This window comes from Prionailurus viverrinus, chromosome A3 (assembly GCF_022837055.1).
Source record: "Prionailurus viverrinus isolate Anna chromosome A3, UM_Priviv_1.0, whole genome shotgun sequence".
Classification (NCBI taxonomy): Eukaryota; Metazoa; Chordata; class Mammalia; order Carnivora; family Felidae; genus Prionailurus; species Prionailurus viverrinus.
The window spans coordinates 58250115-58267578 of NC_062563.1; the positions used below are offsets into that span (position 1 = coordinate 58250115).

Here is a 17464-nt window from a genome sequence, read left to right on the forward strand (position 1 = left end):
CCCCTGGGGTGGAAGTAGCAGAAAGGCTGGGGGCTGTTGTGAGCCCCCAGATGGGCCGCGCAGGCGCTCCCACAGAGCCGCAAGGAGGCAGGTGGGTGAGGGTGGCCTAGACCCGAGGACGGCCCAACGTACCTGCTCTGACAAAGGGTGGAAGCGCGATGGACACGCCGCAGAACAACAGGGCCAGCATCCCCCCGTTGGGCGACAAGGAAGACACAAGGTGGGAGCAGATGAGGTTCGGCGGGGACGGCGACCACGAATCTCAGAGGTCCTAGCCCAGGCCTACCTGTCTTCGCGGGGTGCCCACATTTACCCGACGTGCCGCCAAAGACTCCCCGCTCCCGGCCCCACCTCCAGAATCCTGCAGGCTGGAGAGGGATCAGCGGGAGGAGCTGGGAGGCGCGGTGCCGGGAAGTGATCATCGTAGGGAGGGAGGTTCCCAGCTCCGGGGTGCGCCCTGGCCCCTCCTGCGGCCGCGGTGGCGTGACCTCTGCTAACCCGCAGCGAGGCGGGTGTGCGCCCTGCGCCGGGTGAGCGGCACGCCACCCACCTGGGCTCCCCACCTGTGCGTCCCGCGTAGCCTCTCCCCTGCGCGCCTTAGCCTCGGGGTCCGCCTGGGCCTGGCGGTCCAAACGCAGCCGTCACCACCAGCTCACCTGGGAGAAGCCAGCTTAGGCCGACCTGGCAAAGGGCCGCCGGAAAAGGGAGAGGAAGCCAGAGCGCCGCCGGACCGGCAGGTAGCGGGAACTGCACACCTTCGCCCAGAGACGGAGACTGCTCCCCCAAGGTCGCCCGGCGGGCCGGGGGCCGCCCTCCCGGGAGTCCCGATCTCCGGCCTCTCGGTCGCGCACATGTTAGCCGGCCACTTTCCCTCCACACCTTTCCGACGGCCGGCGCCGCACCCGCTTGGCTCAACCGCAGACTCCTGGCCCGTGTCCACCTGCCAGACCGGCGGGAGCAGGCAGGATCCCGCGGAGAGAGGAGAATGGGAGACAGGCACTGAACCCAGGCGTGGCATTTCCATACCGCGCTACTTCCTTGCCACCGTGGGCAGGGCAGGCCTACCTTTCCCAAGGGGAGCGTAGGAAGGAATAGTGCCATCACAGGAAGAAGTGGGTTTAAAGGCGTTGTTACCTGATTTTCTGGCGGCTGACAAATCTTTCACCGGCAGTCATGTCTCCTTAGATCTATTCCGAATCGTCCCCATAAAGGAACTCTTGCCTTTCCAGACCGTCTGAGCAGTTATTACATGCCCTGCTTGGTCTATACAGAATACCCCAACGTGGAAGCTGTCCCAAATGGCTTCTGAGGAATAGCATTTCCCTGCCCCAGTCAGGCTGTTAACTTCTGTAAAGCAGACCTCCCAGGGCGATCCTGAAATACCTGAGCACAAAGTCGGCTCCTGTGTGAAGTTTCCAAAGATGGTATCAACCAGGACAGGTTGCCCTGGCCTTCAGGAGACACCCAGAGATAGGCCTGCAGGGCACTGGGACTCAGAAAAGAAGAAGAAGAAAGAGAAGAAAAAAAAAAAAAAAAAAAATATATATATATATATATATACATATACATAATGTAATCTCCATTTAGCAGATTCCTGACCAAGCTATCTCTGGCGGGTTTTGTGGTTTTAGAGAGAGCGAGACAGAAGCAGCTGCAGGAACAGAACAGGAGTTCGGCAATTTCATTTCCAGCACAGCTTTCTGTGATGAGCTGGGGGCCAGGGGTTTGTAAGTTGCTATACTCAAAACATTATTGAGGATTCTAAAGTGCTTGTTTATGTGGGTTACTGCTGTCAATATTTACTATATCAGAAATTAAGACGGAGAGCATTTAAAACGCTTATTTTCTTGTTTATTTTAAATACAAACAATAGACTTTAACATAAGTGTTAACATAAATGTCATGCACCTTATGAAAAATAACTGAACTTTCCAGAACAAATTTATTGAGGAAAGTCATACTGTTCTACATACTACCACATACCCCTGCTTAATGTTCCCAAGTCTCTTTGATGTCTGACTTAACAGAAGACAGCTGGATTCTCACAGCTGCTTCGGCACCAAACCTCTTAGGATGTAACATGTCAGGTAGCCTCTGAAAAAAAATCCACTTTCAAGCAAAAGACTGGAGAGAATGAGAATTAAAAAGATAAATGTTATGCCCAGAATTCGTGATCCCCAAAGACTACCAGGGAGCCCAGTCCGATGCAAAAGCAAAGAGCCTTTATTCGAGCTAGCTCCAGCTCCATCCCCTACCTGCACCGATGCAGCGGTGAGATACCAGGAAAGAGAGAGCAAGTTTCAAAAGCACAAAGATTTTATTGGGGTCTAGGGGCAGTTGGTGAGGTAATGGCTGTGGCCTCAGCCGATTGGCTGGGGAAGGGTTGGAGTCCTGTTACGCAGGTCGCCGGGCGTGTTTTGATCAGGAAATTTGAAGTGGTGAGCGGGAGGTTACTCAAGGGGAGGAGGCGTGGTCAAGGTGAAGGACACAGAACAAGATGGAGTTGGCGGGCGTAGGCCGCCCTTTCAATAAATAGGGTCTGAATACTATTATGAAAATAGTTTTGATTTCACACACCTTGGCAACCCTTAGGCCTCTCACACTTGGAGGACCCCTTTGGTAAGCTGCAAATGGAGAGCTTTATTCCTTTCCCCTAGCATCAGCATTAAATGAGGTTCTTCAGTACATGTACATTCAGCAAGGTCTAGGCACCCACCCAAAACAAAACAAAGGTGTTACTACAAAAACTGTCAAGTGACATACATACAGAACCATTGTTGTAAGCAGTGTTAAAAGTTATTTCCATTTTTTTCTTAACTCTCATTGTCTTGTTCAGCTTCTGCCTTATAAAAAAATTTGTATCATATCTTACTTTTTTTATAGCTGGACAGTAGTCACGAGTGCCAAATCCAATCAGTATAGTTGCCCCAAAGTTAGAAGTTCCAATGTGCCTTCCCAGCCCCCCACCCCCCCCCCCCCACCCCTGCAGTGCCTCGAAGGGACATTTCTGCTATTTCCTTTTTCTGGTGAGGCTCTGGACCGGCCACTTTACACTTTCAAGGATGGTTTCTAGGCCTGTTTCCTGATAGGTGGAGGGGGAACCACTTGGCTCTGAAGGCAGAACCTATCAGGAGGATGGAAATGCTGTTTTTAAGGAGGCTGTAAACGTTGCAATTAAAAACAACAGAAAGCCAAAACATCTAGGGCAGGCCCTTAATTACCTTGAAAGATTGGAGAAACCGGAGAGCATTGTTTGCTAATGAGAAAAGGGGAGGTAGGAATTCAAACAATGTATTTATGGAGGTTCTCTGTGGCTCAGCTCAGGCTTGCTTTAGGATGGCCCTGAGAAAATTGCTGTTTTGTGCGGGAACTTCCCGAGTTCAGTCACTTTATTCTTCTCTGATTTTCACATTAAAATTTTTCCTTTTAGAGGTGCAACATGCAATGGTTAACAGCTAACAAATTCAAAACAAATCATAAGTCATGGAAGCAAGACCCAGACTCAAATCACAATGACCAAGTTTCTGTATACCTTCCCCCCACACCCCCACCCCCAAACTCACTATCCTGTTTAGTGCTTATCATTCCGGTGTGTGTGTGTGTGTGTGTGTGTGTGTTCCTTAAGCAACATAAATGCAAACATTTTGAAGAGTGTAGTTCTAGTTCTAGATCATTCAAGGTCACTACTGTATGATATTCCATTGTTCAACTGTACTCCCATTTATGTATCCCTCTCCTTTAGACATACAGGTTGTTTCCAATTTATATTTGCTCTTAAAAATAGTGCTATGGTGAAGATTTCTGTAATGTTCTCTTGTGTGGCTTTTTTTGAGAGGTTGTCTAGTGAGTGAAATTGAGACATCACTGGGTAGATGCATCTGTGACTGTATTAGAAAATCCCTCATTTTCTCCACATTAGGCACCCTTTAGAGCATAAGGTTTACATTGCTTCACGTTCTTGGCAATATTTGATAATGTCAGACTTTTACATTTTGCCAGTATCACAAGTCTAGTGACGTAAAAGCTATCTTGTGATTTTATTTTATATTTCTCGAATTCCTAGTAAGATGGGACATCTTTGCCTATGTGCATTGGCCATTTATGTGTCCCCTAGGAAATGTTTTCTCACGTGCTTTGCCCTTTTCCCCACCTGGTTATTTGCCTTCATTTTATTGATCTACAGAGAACTCATTAAATTCTGCCTCTGATGTCTCATGTAGCTGCTTTCAAAGGGAGGCATAGAGGTACCTCACTGTCCTCTCCCTGCCAGGGAGTTCAAACCCCAGCAACAGCCCTTATGTATGACAGAGGGATGATTACACCCACTTTTCAGAGGTGGCATTTGTGAAACGCTCCTTGCAGGGTGCCCGACAGCAAGAGATACTTGATGAGCCTGGAGTTTATTCTCACTCTCCCACTGACTCCTTGTCAGTCTTCCCTAATTGCAGATATTTTTTGCAATGGCAACATTCTTAGAAGTTAATGTCATTGGGCACAAGCCATGGTTAATGGCCTCTTTCCAATGGTTTATTTATTCATTAATTTATTTTTATGAAGTGAAACCATTTCTCCACAGATCCTTTACATCATTCTGAGAGCAGGTGTAAAACAGCAATCTTTGTAATGGAGGCATCACTGAGTTCAGCTGGGTTGACTTTTACCTTCAGTCTATTTGCTCCTTAGACAAGGTTGTGATGTGTATTCATATACACGAATGTGTGTTTTATACAATACACAGTGGCTTTTATTTGTTCTAGCTAAATATCCGATGATTTCCCACTGAACCCAACCCGCATGTCAAGTTCCCCAGTGAGGATGAAGCAGAGATATGTTCACATGTAATGGTCAAATGCTCTGAAATGCAACATTAGGCTGGGGTTGGGAGGGCGGGGGTGGAAGTTCTACCGCGATCTTCATGCCTTTCAGGTTCTTCAGTTCTCACATTTGTAGTCTCTGGGAGACTTGAAATGTACAGCAGCAATTCTGTGCCAGGCTTTTGTTGCTGGAATGAAATGAGCTTCCAGAGAGGGAAGAAGCAGTAGCTTGGGTTTCCTGAGGTCCTAGGCCTGCCCCTCCCCCAGGCTCGGTGATCCCTTCATTCACTCATTCACTGAGCATTCATAGATATCTGGGGAAAGAGTTCTCCTTCTAGAAGGAACAGCTAGTACAAAATTTCTGAAGGAGGAGAGAGTTTGCATGTTTCAAAATAGCATAAAGGAAGCCAGGCCAGTGTGAATTGAACAGAGTGAATAAGCAGAAATGCTGGATAAAAGAAGTCACAGAGTAGGCTGGAGCTAGACCACCCAAGGGGCCCGTAGGCAATAAAAAGAAGGTTGGATTTGATTCTAGGTAAAATGAAAAGCTATTCGAAGATTTAAAGCAGAAAAGAAATATAACCTTATTTGCATTTTTAAATGTCACATTGAGCATTAAAAACTCATAAAAATGGCTAAAATTATAAAAACTGTTAATACTAAGTGTTGAGAAGGATGCGGGACAAATGGAGCTATCATATACTGTTAGTGGGAACACAAATTGGCACGACTACGTGGGAAAACTATTTGGTAGTATCTTCGGAAGCTAACTCAGCAAATCCACTCTGAGGGATACACCAAGTAGAAATGTATGCATATGTTCACAAAAGAGACATTTGCTAGAATATTCACAGCAGTAGTGTTTATAACTGTAAAAAACTAGAGATTACCCAACTGCCCATCAACAATCGCATAGATAAAACAGGTATGGTTGATTTCATGCGATGGGATCCCATAGAGCCATGAATAAAAACCACACCCAAGTGTAGGCAACAATATGGACAGATCTCACAGATGAGTCTCACATCCATATAACGTCAAGCAAAAGAAAATGGATTTTAAAACAGACATCATACTACTTGATTCCATTTACATAAATTTCTTTTTTTTTAATATATGAAATTTATTGTCAAATTGGTTTCCATACAACACCCAGTGCTCTTCCCAAAAGGTGCCCTCCTCAATTTCAAAAACAGGAAAAATTAATCTCTGCTGTCAAAAGTCAGAATGGCCATTTCCCTTGGGCCAGGGGCTGTCAGTATCTTGGGGGACACATGACAGGGATGCTCCCATGCTGATCACCTTCCTTTCTTGATTTGGATGCTGGCAGTATGGACAATACATGTCTGTGAAACTTCATGGACCTGTTTCTGTATGTGTTCCTTTCCAGATGTAGGTTATACTTCAGTTAAAAAAAAAAAATCAGGGGCGCCTTATACTTCAGTTAAAAAAAAAAATCAGGGGGTGGTTCAGTTGGTTGAGCATCTGACTTCGGCTCAGGTCATGATCTCACAGTTCGTGGGTTCGAGCCCTGCATCAGGCTCTGTGCTGACAGCTCGGAGGCTGGGGTCTACTTCAGATTCTGTGTCTCCCTCTCTCTCTGCCCCTCCCCTGCTCACGCTCTGTCTCTCTCTGTCTCTCAAAAATAAATAAATGTAAAAAAAATTATAAATAAATAAATAAATAGATAAAATCAAAGGCAATTTACTCTCAATACAGCATGAAAAATTGGTTATGAGGAATCAGGTAGCAAGTAGAGAAACGTGGCCCCAGGTAGGAGGTTACTAGAGTAGATCAAGGAATATCCAATCAAAGCAGAAAAGCTAAATTACGGACCATTCACCTGATAGGCTTAATCATCACTCAGAAATCACATTTCCAGTAATAGTAATATAGGCAAATGTTTTTACTAAGTAAGGGTATTAAACTGCTCATATTATATGATCCCAGCTTTATCAATAGAAAGACAATAAAATGTTAGTAATAATTTTTAAGTTTGTAAGATAAGGGGTGAATTTTTCTTACTTGTATTGTTTAGAAATTTCTGCATTCTCTCAAACCAATACTGTTTCCATAATACAAAAAGGTTGGTTTTTTTTTAAACTCATTTAAGAAAAATGGTTCTCATACAATCAACTCATAGAGGCATTACTGTCCCCACTTGCCAACAGCCTCCCTAAACTTTTACTCCCTAATTCCCCTGCATCATTATGCCCACCCCCGGCCAACTTTATTTATGCCTTATGTTCTCCCATCCAAAATCTCCAATAGCTCCCTTGTACCAACTCCGAATCAAAAAAGGCAGATATTTTATTCAGGGATTTAAGACCCTCTACCATACGAATTCATTTCCCGAAGTGCTTTCTCCTTTCACACTATTCTCTGTGACAAGGTTTAAGTGTTTTCTGACTTTAGAATTTTCCCAGTGTCTGGCATAACATGAGGCACATCATTAACACTTTAAAATAATCCAAAAGTAAACTTGAGAGCAAAAATATCTCCCCTATATTTGAGAATCTAAGGGAGGACGTGGGGTCCAGGTTTTAGAAATAAGAACTCAGAAGAAGGCAGAATTGTACATTTCCTCTTAACAGTAGTGTTCAAATGGATGGCCACTGTGCACAGCTGTGAAGGCAACCGAGCAGCTGAGTGTGTCTCAGGCTAAGCAGGATGAGTGACGTAAGATGGCAGAGGAGAGAAACAGGAGTGGCAGCCAGGCAGGATTAACCACTTGGGCGAAGCAGAAGGGGGTTCCCACGGAAGATGTTAAACATGCAATCCCCTCTCACTAAAGAAGTCCCAGGAGTCTCTCTCTCTCAGGATATATTTAGTGAAAGGAAAACCAGGGAACCTTGAGAAATGGTATTCCTGCAGCTCATCTCAGACCCAGAAGTATGAACTAAGCTACACTTGGGATCACTTCCAGGTCAAAGGTTCTGAGAAAAACAAGTTTCGCTGACTTGCACTCTGAGCAAATTAATCTCCCAACTCCCAGCACAAGCCTGGAGGAGTCTCAACAGTATCCTGTGGGGCTAGATTCAAGTGGGACAGGCTCAACTGGTCTAACAACTACACATGTTTCTGACTACAGTGTTAATATTTGGGCTGCAGATTTAAGGTGAACACACAGGGTTTATGTACTTTAATCAGCCAAAACCTGACCAACATGTGTTTAGATGAGCATGTTTTTGTTTTGAAAGGCTAATAGTCACTTTAAATAGTGTCTTCTATTTCCTGTAATTCTCCTCCCTAAAACTAATATTTGCATAAAATTAATATTTGCATAAACACACACACACACAAAGTCATATTTTGGTTGTAAAATAAATGTTGGCATACCAAAAAGAGGTCCCTCCCACCTGTCTCCCCACGTACATTTTTATGTGTAATCTATTTTTCATATTTTATGAATTTTGACTACTGTCCTGACCCATTTGTGCATCTAAAAAAGTAAAAAAGGAACAACTTTCCCCATTCCAACTCCAGAACATTCTCTTCCCAACTGCTACCCCCTCTGTGACTTTCACATCAAGCCCAACTTACCACACGAACAGATTCTCATCTCAAAGGTGAACAGATTTTCTTCTGACAAACTAGCTTGAGGAGATCTGATTTTATAACCATCTGATACTTATAAGTCCCCCAATTAATATTTGGGAAACCTACTACAGGTGACCCTGGAACCATGAGCAGTTCAAACCTGTGTTGTCCCGGGGTCAAGTGTACATTAAAAATAACTAGTCAGATCCTGACTTGCTAAAACTGGATTAAGTAAAAGTTATCATTTTTAGAAGTTAACACCAAGATAATATGCCCTCCTCTCCCTCCATACCCAAAACTTCATAATCTGAAAAAGCTATGTTGTGGCTAAATGAATTGGGGGGCACCTGGGTGGCTCAGTCCCTGTCTCTTGATTTCAGCTCAGGTCATGATCCCAGTGTTATGGATCAAGCCCTAGCTTGCGTTCCATGCTGAGTGTAGAGCCTGCTTGAGATTCTCTCTCTCCCCCCATGTGCTCTCTCCCCGCCACTCTCTGAAATAAAAAATCCAAAAAATTAAGTTTGTTTTATATGTATTGAACAAAAGGCAAAATTTTTTAAAAAATGTATCTTGGGATTCTTTCTCAGACACCAGACAGGGTCTTTCCACATTTAAAAACCTTGAAACACAGGTTTCCTAGGTTGTCCTATTTCACAAATGAGAAAACAGGAGACACAAAACAACGAAGTGCCTTGCTCTAGTTTCAAAACTCCAACAGTGCTGGAATTTATATTCATGTTTTTTCCACCAGATGGCACCCTTACTGAGAAACATTTCTATAGACAAAAACAAAACAAAATAAAACAAACAAAAAAAAAAAAACCAACAAACCCAACCAAACAAAAACACCCAGAAAACAGAAAAACAAAAACCCTGTTCTAAGGAAGTTATTTAGTAAAGAGAATAAAAATCCTCATGACCAAAAAAACAGAAACAAAAACAAAAACAAAAAAAACTTCTAAATGATTTTTTTGAAAGGTTGTTAACCTTGATTTTGTGTTGTTTGCTAAAAAATATATTAACTGGTAAAATAACAAAAATATGCTAAAAAACCTTCTGAATTTTTCCAGTGAGAAATTCTGTATAACCAAGTTTTCTGGATAGCTGATCCTGAAGTTTTCTGAAGTTCTTGCATTTTTTTTTCATTTTTATTGAAAAATCTTTCAGGAATGTGTTAAATCCCTTTACTTTTTAAAAAATTTTTAATTAAAAATAACGTTTTTTATTTGAGAGAGAGCATGGGGCAGGGGGTCAGAGGGGGAAGGAGGGAGGGAAAGAGAGAGAGAGAGAGAGAGAGAGAGAGAGAATCCCAAGAAGCTTCCATGCTGTCAGCGCAGAGCCCAACATGGGGCTTGAACTCAAGAACTGTGAGATCACGACCTGAGCCAAAATTAAGAGTCAGACGCTCAACCGACCGAGCCACCCCGGCGCCCCTAACTCCCTTTCTTTAGACATTAGACATCCATTAAAGCCCACTGTCAGCAGAGGGTCAGCTTGGACGAACACCAGTCCCCACCCCTCGGCGATACAGATATGCCATGGCTGAGGGGAGCAGGGCTCCTGGCCTCGGTGTCACGCAGCTCTATCTGGCCACTTGTACTTTATTTTTCTGACTGCTTTACTTCCTCCTTGGTGTCAGTTGCCACTTCTGGTTTATTACTCTTCTCTCTCCACTCTATTTGCAGATTCCCATATGACATGAGGTAACCAGGTGTATTCACAGAATGACTACTAAGCAAACTCCCATTTTCTGAGGGCCCGCTGCATGCTAGGCACTTTGCCTGTCAGAATGTACTTCATCTTTCTAACCCTTACACAACTCAGTGAATTCGATATTATACCCATTTCATAGGTGAGGAAACTGGGGCTCAAATAGTTTGTCCAAATTTGCACAGCGAGTCTGAGGCAGGATCTAAGATGGGTCCTCAGACCCCAGGCTGACCTGCCTCCCCAGGCCGGCTCCCCTGAACTCGACCTGGGAGTTCAGAGAATCTCTCTGAAGCAAGAACAGAACAGCACCGACCATGCAGAGGGCTCTCTGATCTTTAGAGTTTGTGAGCATGGTGAGCTTGCATTGTGGACGCGTTGGCCAATTGTGTTCACCTCCTGGGTCAAAGGAGGAACTCAACGAAACCTTTTGCAAAATGTGGAACAGTCCATACAGATGTTGCCCTTGTCTTTTTTGGACTCATAAAGTGTTAACAGTAATAAAACTCACATTTTAATCCATTTTAGAAGCAAGCAAACAAATGGAGTAGAGTTGAGGCTAGAGATGGGATCCAGAGCTCATTGGCTGGCTCATGGACCCTGAATTCCCCAGACAGAAGGTGTTCTCACCCTACATCAGACCTGGGAGTGTGACCCAGCAAGCCCAGGGCAGGGCCGGCATGGAAACAGATTTTAATGAGGATTCTCAATACCAGCTTTTGCCAATTTTATTGGAAAACAAGTACAGTCCATCGATCAGTGATACATGCTGTACATGAATCTGGTGTTTTACTATATAAAAATACTTGGTATCTGCTTAGAATTGTACAAACACGTTTTTAAAAACCCTTCATCATTAACCAATAAAAATATAATTTATCAAAAATACCACTGAGAAAAATGGCTCACTACCTTTTCTGTTATTGCAAATAAACAAAGGGAGGTGGAAGAAGGAAGATATAAATTCTGCTAAGCCAGTTTTTGACAACTGGAAGCGAAATGCTTTATGGCAAACTCTCCTTTAAACACTCACACAAACAAAAAAAAATTACCATCAGATAATGCAGTAAAATCTAATTAATGGGAAAGGCCTGAAAGGAAGAGCTTAAAAGAGGTTTTCAGGGAAAACAATAAAACAAAGGAAGTTCCCAGGGAACTAGGAGTTTAGCGCCTTCCCCCGGAATCCCCCCTGGAAGGACTGGGAGTGACAGGCGACATGCACTTTCCTGTTGGGGCTCCTCCTGGTCCCAGGGCACATCCCCTGATTCTTGTCCCTCCAGAAATTCCAGGTGCAAATGCCGCTGGGAATTCTTGGTTGTTCTCCCCGCTCCTTACTTTCTGGCCAACTTTGCTGCTAAGTCTAATGTTCGGAATTGGCTTTCGTGACACTACACAGCAAGTATATTTTACAGATGACAGACTAAAAATGATCAGCAACATAATACGTTTTAAGCATCTGATAGGCCTTTTGGGGGCATAACAGCCCCCCCGCCCGAGCCCCACAGACTTCTGGCTACAGTTCGTGTATATGCCGGCAAATAAAGATAAGGCAGTTTTTTAACAACAACAACAACAACAGTCTCAAAACAGCACTATTACGCAATGCTGTAATATTGGATTTAAGAAAAAGCAGGTAGAAGGAGAAGAGGCAAAGCATTCAACTCTGTTTCTGTCTGGCTCTAACTGCTTTCAGGGGGAAAAAATATGCTATATAAGACTGTGTTCACCCATAGCATTAAGCATAAAAAATAAAAAAAAAAACATAGGGCCTGTCCATGTTCATACAACTTCTAAAAATGGTGCCCGTGCCCCTCAGCAAATGGCACATGAACTTGGCTTTGCAGTTTTCCTGGGTTTCTCTAAGGACTATCATCACGTTTTAAAAAACCGTGTCCTAGACCAAAACAGCAACTTGCTTTCATTTTTAATTCACTAAGAAATATCTACCTTTTGGGAAAGACTATATGGCAGCAGAAACATTTTCTGTAAACTCGAAACAATTTTTGTAAATTCCAACACTCAAAAGTTTAGAATTTGGTTTCTTAAAGAAAGCATCTCTAGACTCAGCCACCATCTCAGAAAACAGTCATTTCTTCTCACAAAAGTGCCAGGGTAGGGGCGAAGGGGACACTCGATGACCTGAAGTCAAGCGTTCAGGACACTGCACTAAGAAGCCAGCGACGGAGCTAGAAGCCCTACGTCTGACAGCACTAAGCGTGATTTAAAAAACAAAAAACAAACAAAAACAAAACAAAACAAAAAACAGGTCACTTCTTTTCTCTATAAAATTAGGATGATTGTAAAACTTAAATATGAGAATCTGTGGACAGTTTTCAACAAGAAAGCCCCACACAAATCTATGTCACATGTGCTAATTACTCGTGAAGCCACCGCAGACTACAAGAGACAGCCCCTCCTGCAGAGAGCAGGGTCTCTCTAGTTGGGACACATAACCACCTTCTCATAAAGTGACGGCCAGCAGACTAAGTGCCATCAGACTGAGAGCAGAGAGCAGGTGTCTCAGGGCAGTTTCTTGGGGAAATCTCTTAGAGAAACAGAGTTGGGGTAAATTTTGAATTTCATACAACTCTGGGGGGTTGGAGAAAATTCCAGAAGACATTCTGGTCGGAGGAGACTGGAAGGAGAAGCAGAGATGAAGGAACACTAGGGGCAGGTGTGGAAGTGCGCAAAGGCCGACCTGGGAGTTCACAGAGCAGGACAGTGAGGGGCACAGCTGTGCGGACAGACTCGGGGTTTGGGGGCAGCAGTGGGGAAATGCAAATGCATAATTGGGCTTTAGGTCCTAAACCGGGAGAGGTGTTTTCAGTAGGAACAGGAGGAGCTTGGAGCAGCATTTTATGAAGGAAGGCTAATCCGTGGGCCAGGTGTGTGACAGAGAGGGAGGAGGAAGGGATTGGGAAGCTGTCCTTCCAAAGACATGATGAGTCAAGTGGAATGCACAAGAGGAAGGTGCTACAGAAGGGTCACTCCAGGGGGAAAGGCGTCCAGAGTGGATCTATTCTCTGCTACTCCTGCTTTTGAAATGCCCTCTCTCCAGCAGAAAGCTAAGGTGATTTCAAAAACATGCAATCCTTTTTTCACCGAAATGAGAATTTTAAAGGGCTGTGAAATGAAATTCAGTCTCTGGAAACAGACTGCTGGCTGTTGATGGGTAGGGAAAATGCGAAGCAAATGGTAAGTTCTCCAAGCGTACTGCTTCCCTCCTCTGTGAAATACCAGTCTCACTTTGCCTGCAGCACTGCCAAGGAAAGCCTCTGGGGTGGCCAGTGACCATGCTATCCCCGGGGGCTGGGTCACAGCTGCCCTCCTTGGACTGTGGACAGCTCCATAAAAACATTTATAGATGATAAATATTTCCTGATTGTTCTTTCCTCTCATTTGCTGTCCTGGTGCCTGTTCTCAGCAGTTCAAACATTTGGACAGGGCATTTGTTGCCTTTTAAAAAGGACTGCCAAGCTCTCGGTTCTGAATTGCCCTGACCTGCTATTGTCACCACATCCTGCTCCCTGAGCAATCCGATTCCAGGTGATCTCAAGGATAAGAGACTCTACACGTGCATTTTATGACTATATAGTCAGTGAGGGCACAGCCTGGCCTGCAATGCCAGAAGACAGGAGTCACCCAAGGAACTCTTGGCCAAGCTTCTCCCTGCTACCCGAGAGGCACATGCACCTCCCTCTGAAGCTTTTTCTTCGAGTCTGGTCTCATGGCCAAGGACAGTAACTGGTGTTTGGATGAAGGTGGCTGCCGCTGGACGGGCATGTGATACCTGACATTCTTCCAGAACCTTGTCTTTGCAGACTGCACGCCCTCTCTAAAGTCCCCTGACCAGCGTATGGCCCCATGTTTCCGCTTAATGAATTTAATGGTTTCTGGCATTTTCTCATAGTCTTGGATCGTCTCCAGTTCAAGCAGGACAACTTTAATCCCATCCTGAATGAAAGCATTGTACATTGCTATCTGCTCTTCAGATGAATTCTCCAGCCAGCCCAATCCTGATGCCTCTGGGACCAAAACGATGATCAGTCTTCTGCTTTTCTTTATGTTTTCATTAGTGACGTCAACAATGTCTGAAAACAGGAAGCCCAGCAGAGTAAGTAAAATTTCAATTTATAATCATTCTCTCCCAAACCAAGACCCGACCCCCATCCCCTATGTCGTACAATGTTTTTTTCTCATCCTAATTAAGATTAAAGAAGCTTCTGATTTTATAGACCAGCTTAACACCTGGCCCACAAAAGCTGAATATTTCACTTAGAACTCAGAATACTCCTGGTATAAACTTTAAAGCCTTAAACCATTTGATCTCTCCCACTCTTATTTTACTGTCTCAGTTGTAAAGTAACCAGTGGATCTAACTAGTTCTGAAGTTTTCCAAAACTAAATAAAACTTTGTCAATTCTTGTGCCAACAAAACACAAGAAAAGTAAGTACTTTTTGCAGTTAATAGATGTGGAAATCATCACTACCAACCACTGAGGAGTTCTTAAAACTGCCAAATATATACACCTATGCCACAGTTCTTCTAGAAAGATGAAACCTAGCTTTAGCAATTATTTTTACAACCAGACTGTTTTTTTTTTTTCCGTGACACACATACCTTCCCCAACATAGGCGTCCCTTCCATAAATGAACAGCTTATATCCACACTGTTTTTCCAAGACCTCAGGCAAGACTTTAAACACAAAAATATCTGAGTTCGAGGTGGACCCTTCCCCAAGGGTCTTTGGATATAGTATATATGCATCATAGGTCTTTCCATCTGAAGCTAGAGGGGAAAGTAAAATATTTAGATGTATTTGGATCCAATCTATCTGGACCAAAAGATTTGGTAAAGTCAATACCCCAAACATGCATTTCGGAATGAATTATTAATTTTGTGTGGGGGATGGTATGAACGAAGCAGCAATGCCAAAGTACAACAACTTTTTAAAGTGTTCATCGACAAGTTTCTATTTATTGTGCTTTACACTATGAAGGTGTTCTTATGTTGTTGAATGGCCACCTCAGGTGCAGAGATTGTCTATCTCTTGGTCTGGGAACTATCCTTACCTCACTGGTCTTATCTTCTTCCCCAGTGTCTTGGCCCTGTATTCTATCATTCTTCCTTTTATGTATTATTGCAGTATTGGGTTTTTTTTTTTTTGCAAGATTTAAACAAAAGAGAAAGCGAGAGGTTCCCTGACACATGAAAATCGTTCTTTCTTTCTTTTGAAGACAGATCATGGGGTCATCTATGTCCTAACCAGCATGGAGCAGGCCCTCAACAATGCATATTGGATTTACAAACAGATGCTCTCAATGCCTATCTACCCCACCATTATGAACACTAAAGCAGTAACCTGGAAAACAATGCTATTTAGTCTATTCAGTTCCAAAACTATAATTATGTACACGAATAGCTACTATTCTTGCATATGCCACATTTCATTTTAAAATTTAAGTAAACACCCTCTCAGCCATCTTCTACATCGCTTGACTACCCCTTATCTCCAACAAGGAAATATTGCATAGAATACAAAGTTGTACCTTTTGGAGGGAGAAAATCATAGCAAGAATCCCTGTACCAAAGCACAATGTCAACCTTGAAGATTTTGTAGATGAAAACAGAGCATGTAATTACTAGAGTTAACATGACAAACACACCAATTGTGTGCTTCTTGAAATCAGGGACTATGGCAGAAAAGAGGGAAAAAATATATTAGAATCAAAAGAATTAAAAATTTGAGCATACCAAATTAAATATCATCATCCCAGAGAAACCATTTTTGGGATTGGCCTGCAATCCCAAATCCCAGATAATATTAACCTATTCATTATCACAACTTAGTAATGCATACTAATGTACAAAGCCATCTAGAATTGATACTGTATAAAACTGAGGTGCATTGTATTAAATTTCCACCTAAATCTTATAATACAGTTGACCCTTGAACAATACAGGTTTGAACTGTGTGAGTCCATTTATATGCAGTTTGTTTGTTTTTTTTACAATACCATACGGTAAATGTATTTTCCTTATGATTTTCTTAATAGCACTTTCTTTTTTCTAGCTTACTTTATTATGATAATACAGTATGTAATACATACAATATACAAAGTATGTGTTAATCAACGGTTCATGTTATCCATCACGTTTCCGGTCAACAGTAGACTATTAGTAGTTAAGTTTGGGGAAGTCAAATTTATACTCAAATTTTTGACTGGGAATGGGGGTGTTGGTGCTCCTAATTCCCATGTTGTTCAAGGGTGCACTGTATACAATAACACAGAAAAAAAATGCCAAATACCATAGGATAGAGCACTTCAGAGTAAAACAAGTCAAAGTCACACAAAAGCCTACAAAAGTTTCTGGAGGTACAAGAGTTAGCTGGGGGCGCCTGGGTGGCGCAGTCGGTTAAGCGTCCGACTTCAGCCAGGTCACGATCTCGCGGTCCGGGAGTTCGAGCCCCGCGTCAGGCTCTGGGCTGATGGCTCAGAGCCTGGAGCCTGTTTCCAATTCTGTGTCTCCCTCTCTCTCTGCCCCTCCCCCGTTCATGTTCTGTCTCTCTCTGTCCCAAAAATAAATAAACGTTGAAAAAAAAAATTAAAAAAAAAAAAAAAAAAAAAGAACAAGAGTTAGCTGGGGAAAGCTGAAGTTTGGGGGTAAGGAAAGAAAGGGCTTAGGGATGCCATACAGTATGTTTCACTCTTCCACACTCTCTCAGCTCCACTCTCTAATTATTCATCCAAAGATTACAGCGGAGGAGGGACAGAGAAGTAAGGTGAAGGAGGGGCAATGGGGTACGGTGTAGAGAAGAAAGAAGACAGTGGCTTCTAAATGACAGGGGCCATGCAGAAAAGAGAAATCTAACAGTTGCATCACTCTACTTTCCCAGTTTGGGTCTTTGATCCATCCGTAGCTGATTCGGGTATGAAACAGAAATCAGGATTGCACATTTTCCAGACCAATATCCAGTTGGCCCAATGAACAGTTCACATTTACAGCCTTAATTAGTGTAGCTTCACACAAGATCATGATACCTGTAGTGTAAATCTTCCAGATTTCTTGTTTTTATTCAAGGCCACCTTGATTATTCTTGTTCTGTTCCATTTCCATGTGACTTTTATTTTTTATTTTTATTTTTTTTTAATTTTTTTTTAACATTTATTTATTTTTGAGACAGGGAGAGACAGAGCATGAACAGGGGAGGGTCAGAGAGAGGGAGACACAGAATCTGAAGCAGGCAGAATCTGAACAGGCTGTCTGTGCTGACAGCTCAGAGCCCGACGCGGGGCTAGAACTCACGGACCGCGAGATCATGGCCTAAGCCGAAGTCGGCCACTTAACTGACTGAGCCACCCAGGCGCCCCTCCATGTGACTTTTAGAATAAACCTGCCC

General features: G+C 43.3%; 2 protein-coding genes across 20 annotated transcripts in view; both read right to left on the reverse strand.

Moving 5' to 3' along the window:
* Positions 1-2282, reverse strand: part of IL1RL2 (interleukin 1 receptor like 2) — a 44605-nt gene extending 42323 nt beyond the window's left edge. For 5 of the 13 annotated variants that reach the window (XM_047854402.1, XM_047854401.1, XM_047854398.1 and 2 more), the window contains exons 1-2: positions 2256-2282; positions 657-1492 (exon numbers count right to left, since the gene is read on the reverse strand). In XM_047854402.1, coding sequence (XP_047710358.1) covers positions 657-1101 — 445 coding nt within the window. In that variant the 5' untranslated portion in view covers positions 1102-1492; positions 2256-2282. Of the gene's footprint in view, positions 1-132; positions 1493-2255 lie in introns of those variants that run through there. The other 8 variants (XM_047854404.1, XM_047854403.1, XM_047854399.1 and 5 more) reach the window with 8 other exon arrangements.
* IL1R1 (interleukin 1 receptor type 1) overlaps positions 1-17464 on the reverse strand; it is a 91078-nt gene that overhangs the window by 55 nt on the left and 73559 nt on the right. For 6 of the 7 annotated variants that reach the window (XM_047854415.1, XM_047854416.1, XM_047854414.1 and 3 more), the window contains 3 exons: positions 15612-15755; positions 14683-14850; positions 10772-14152 (listed from right to left, as the gene is read on the reverse strand). In XM_047854415.1, coding sequence (XP_047710371.1) covers positions 13734-14152; positions 14683-14850; positions 15612-15755 — 731 coding nt within the window. In that variant the 3' untranslated portion in view covers positions 10772-13733. Of the gene's footprint in view, positions 1-10771; positions 14153-14682; positions 14851-15611; positions 15756-17464 lie in introns of those variants that run through there. The other variant, XR_007151208.1, reaches the window with a different exon arrangement.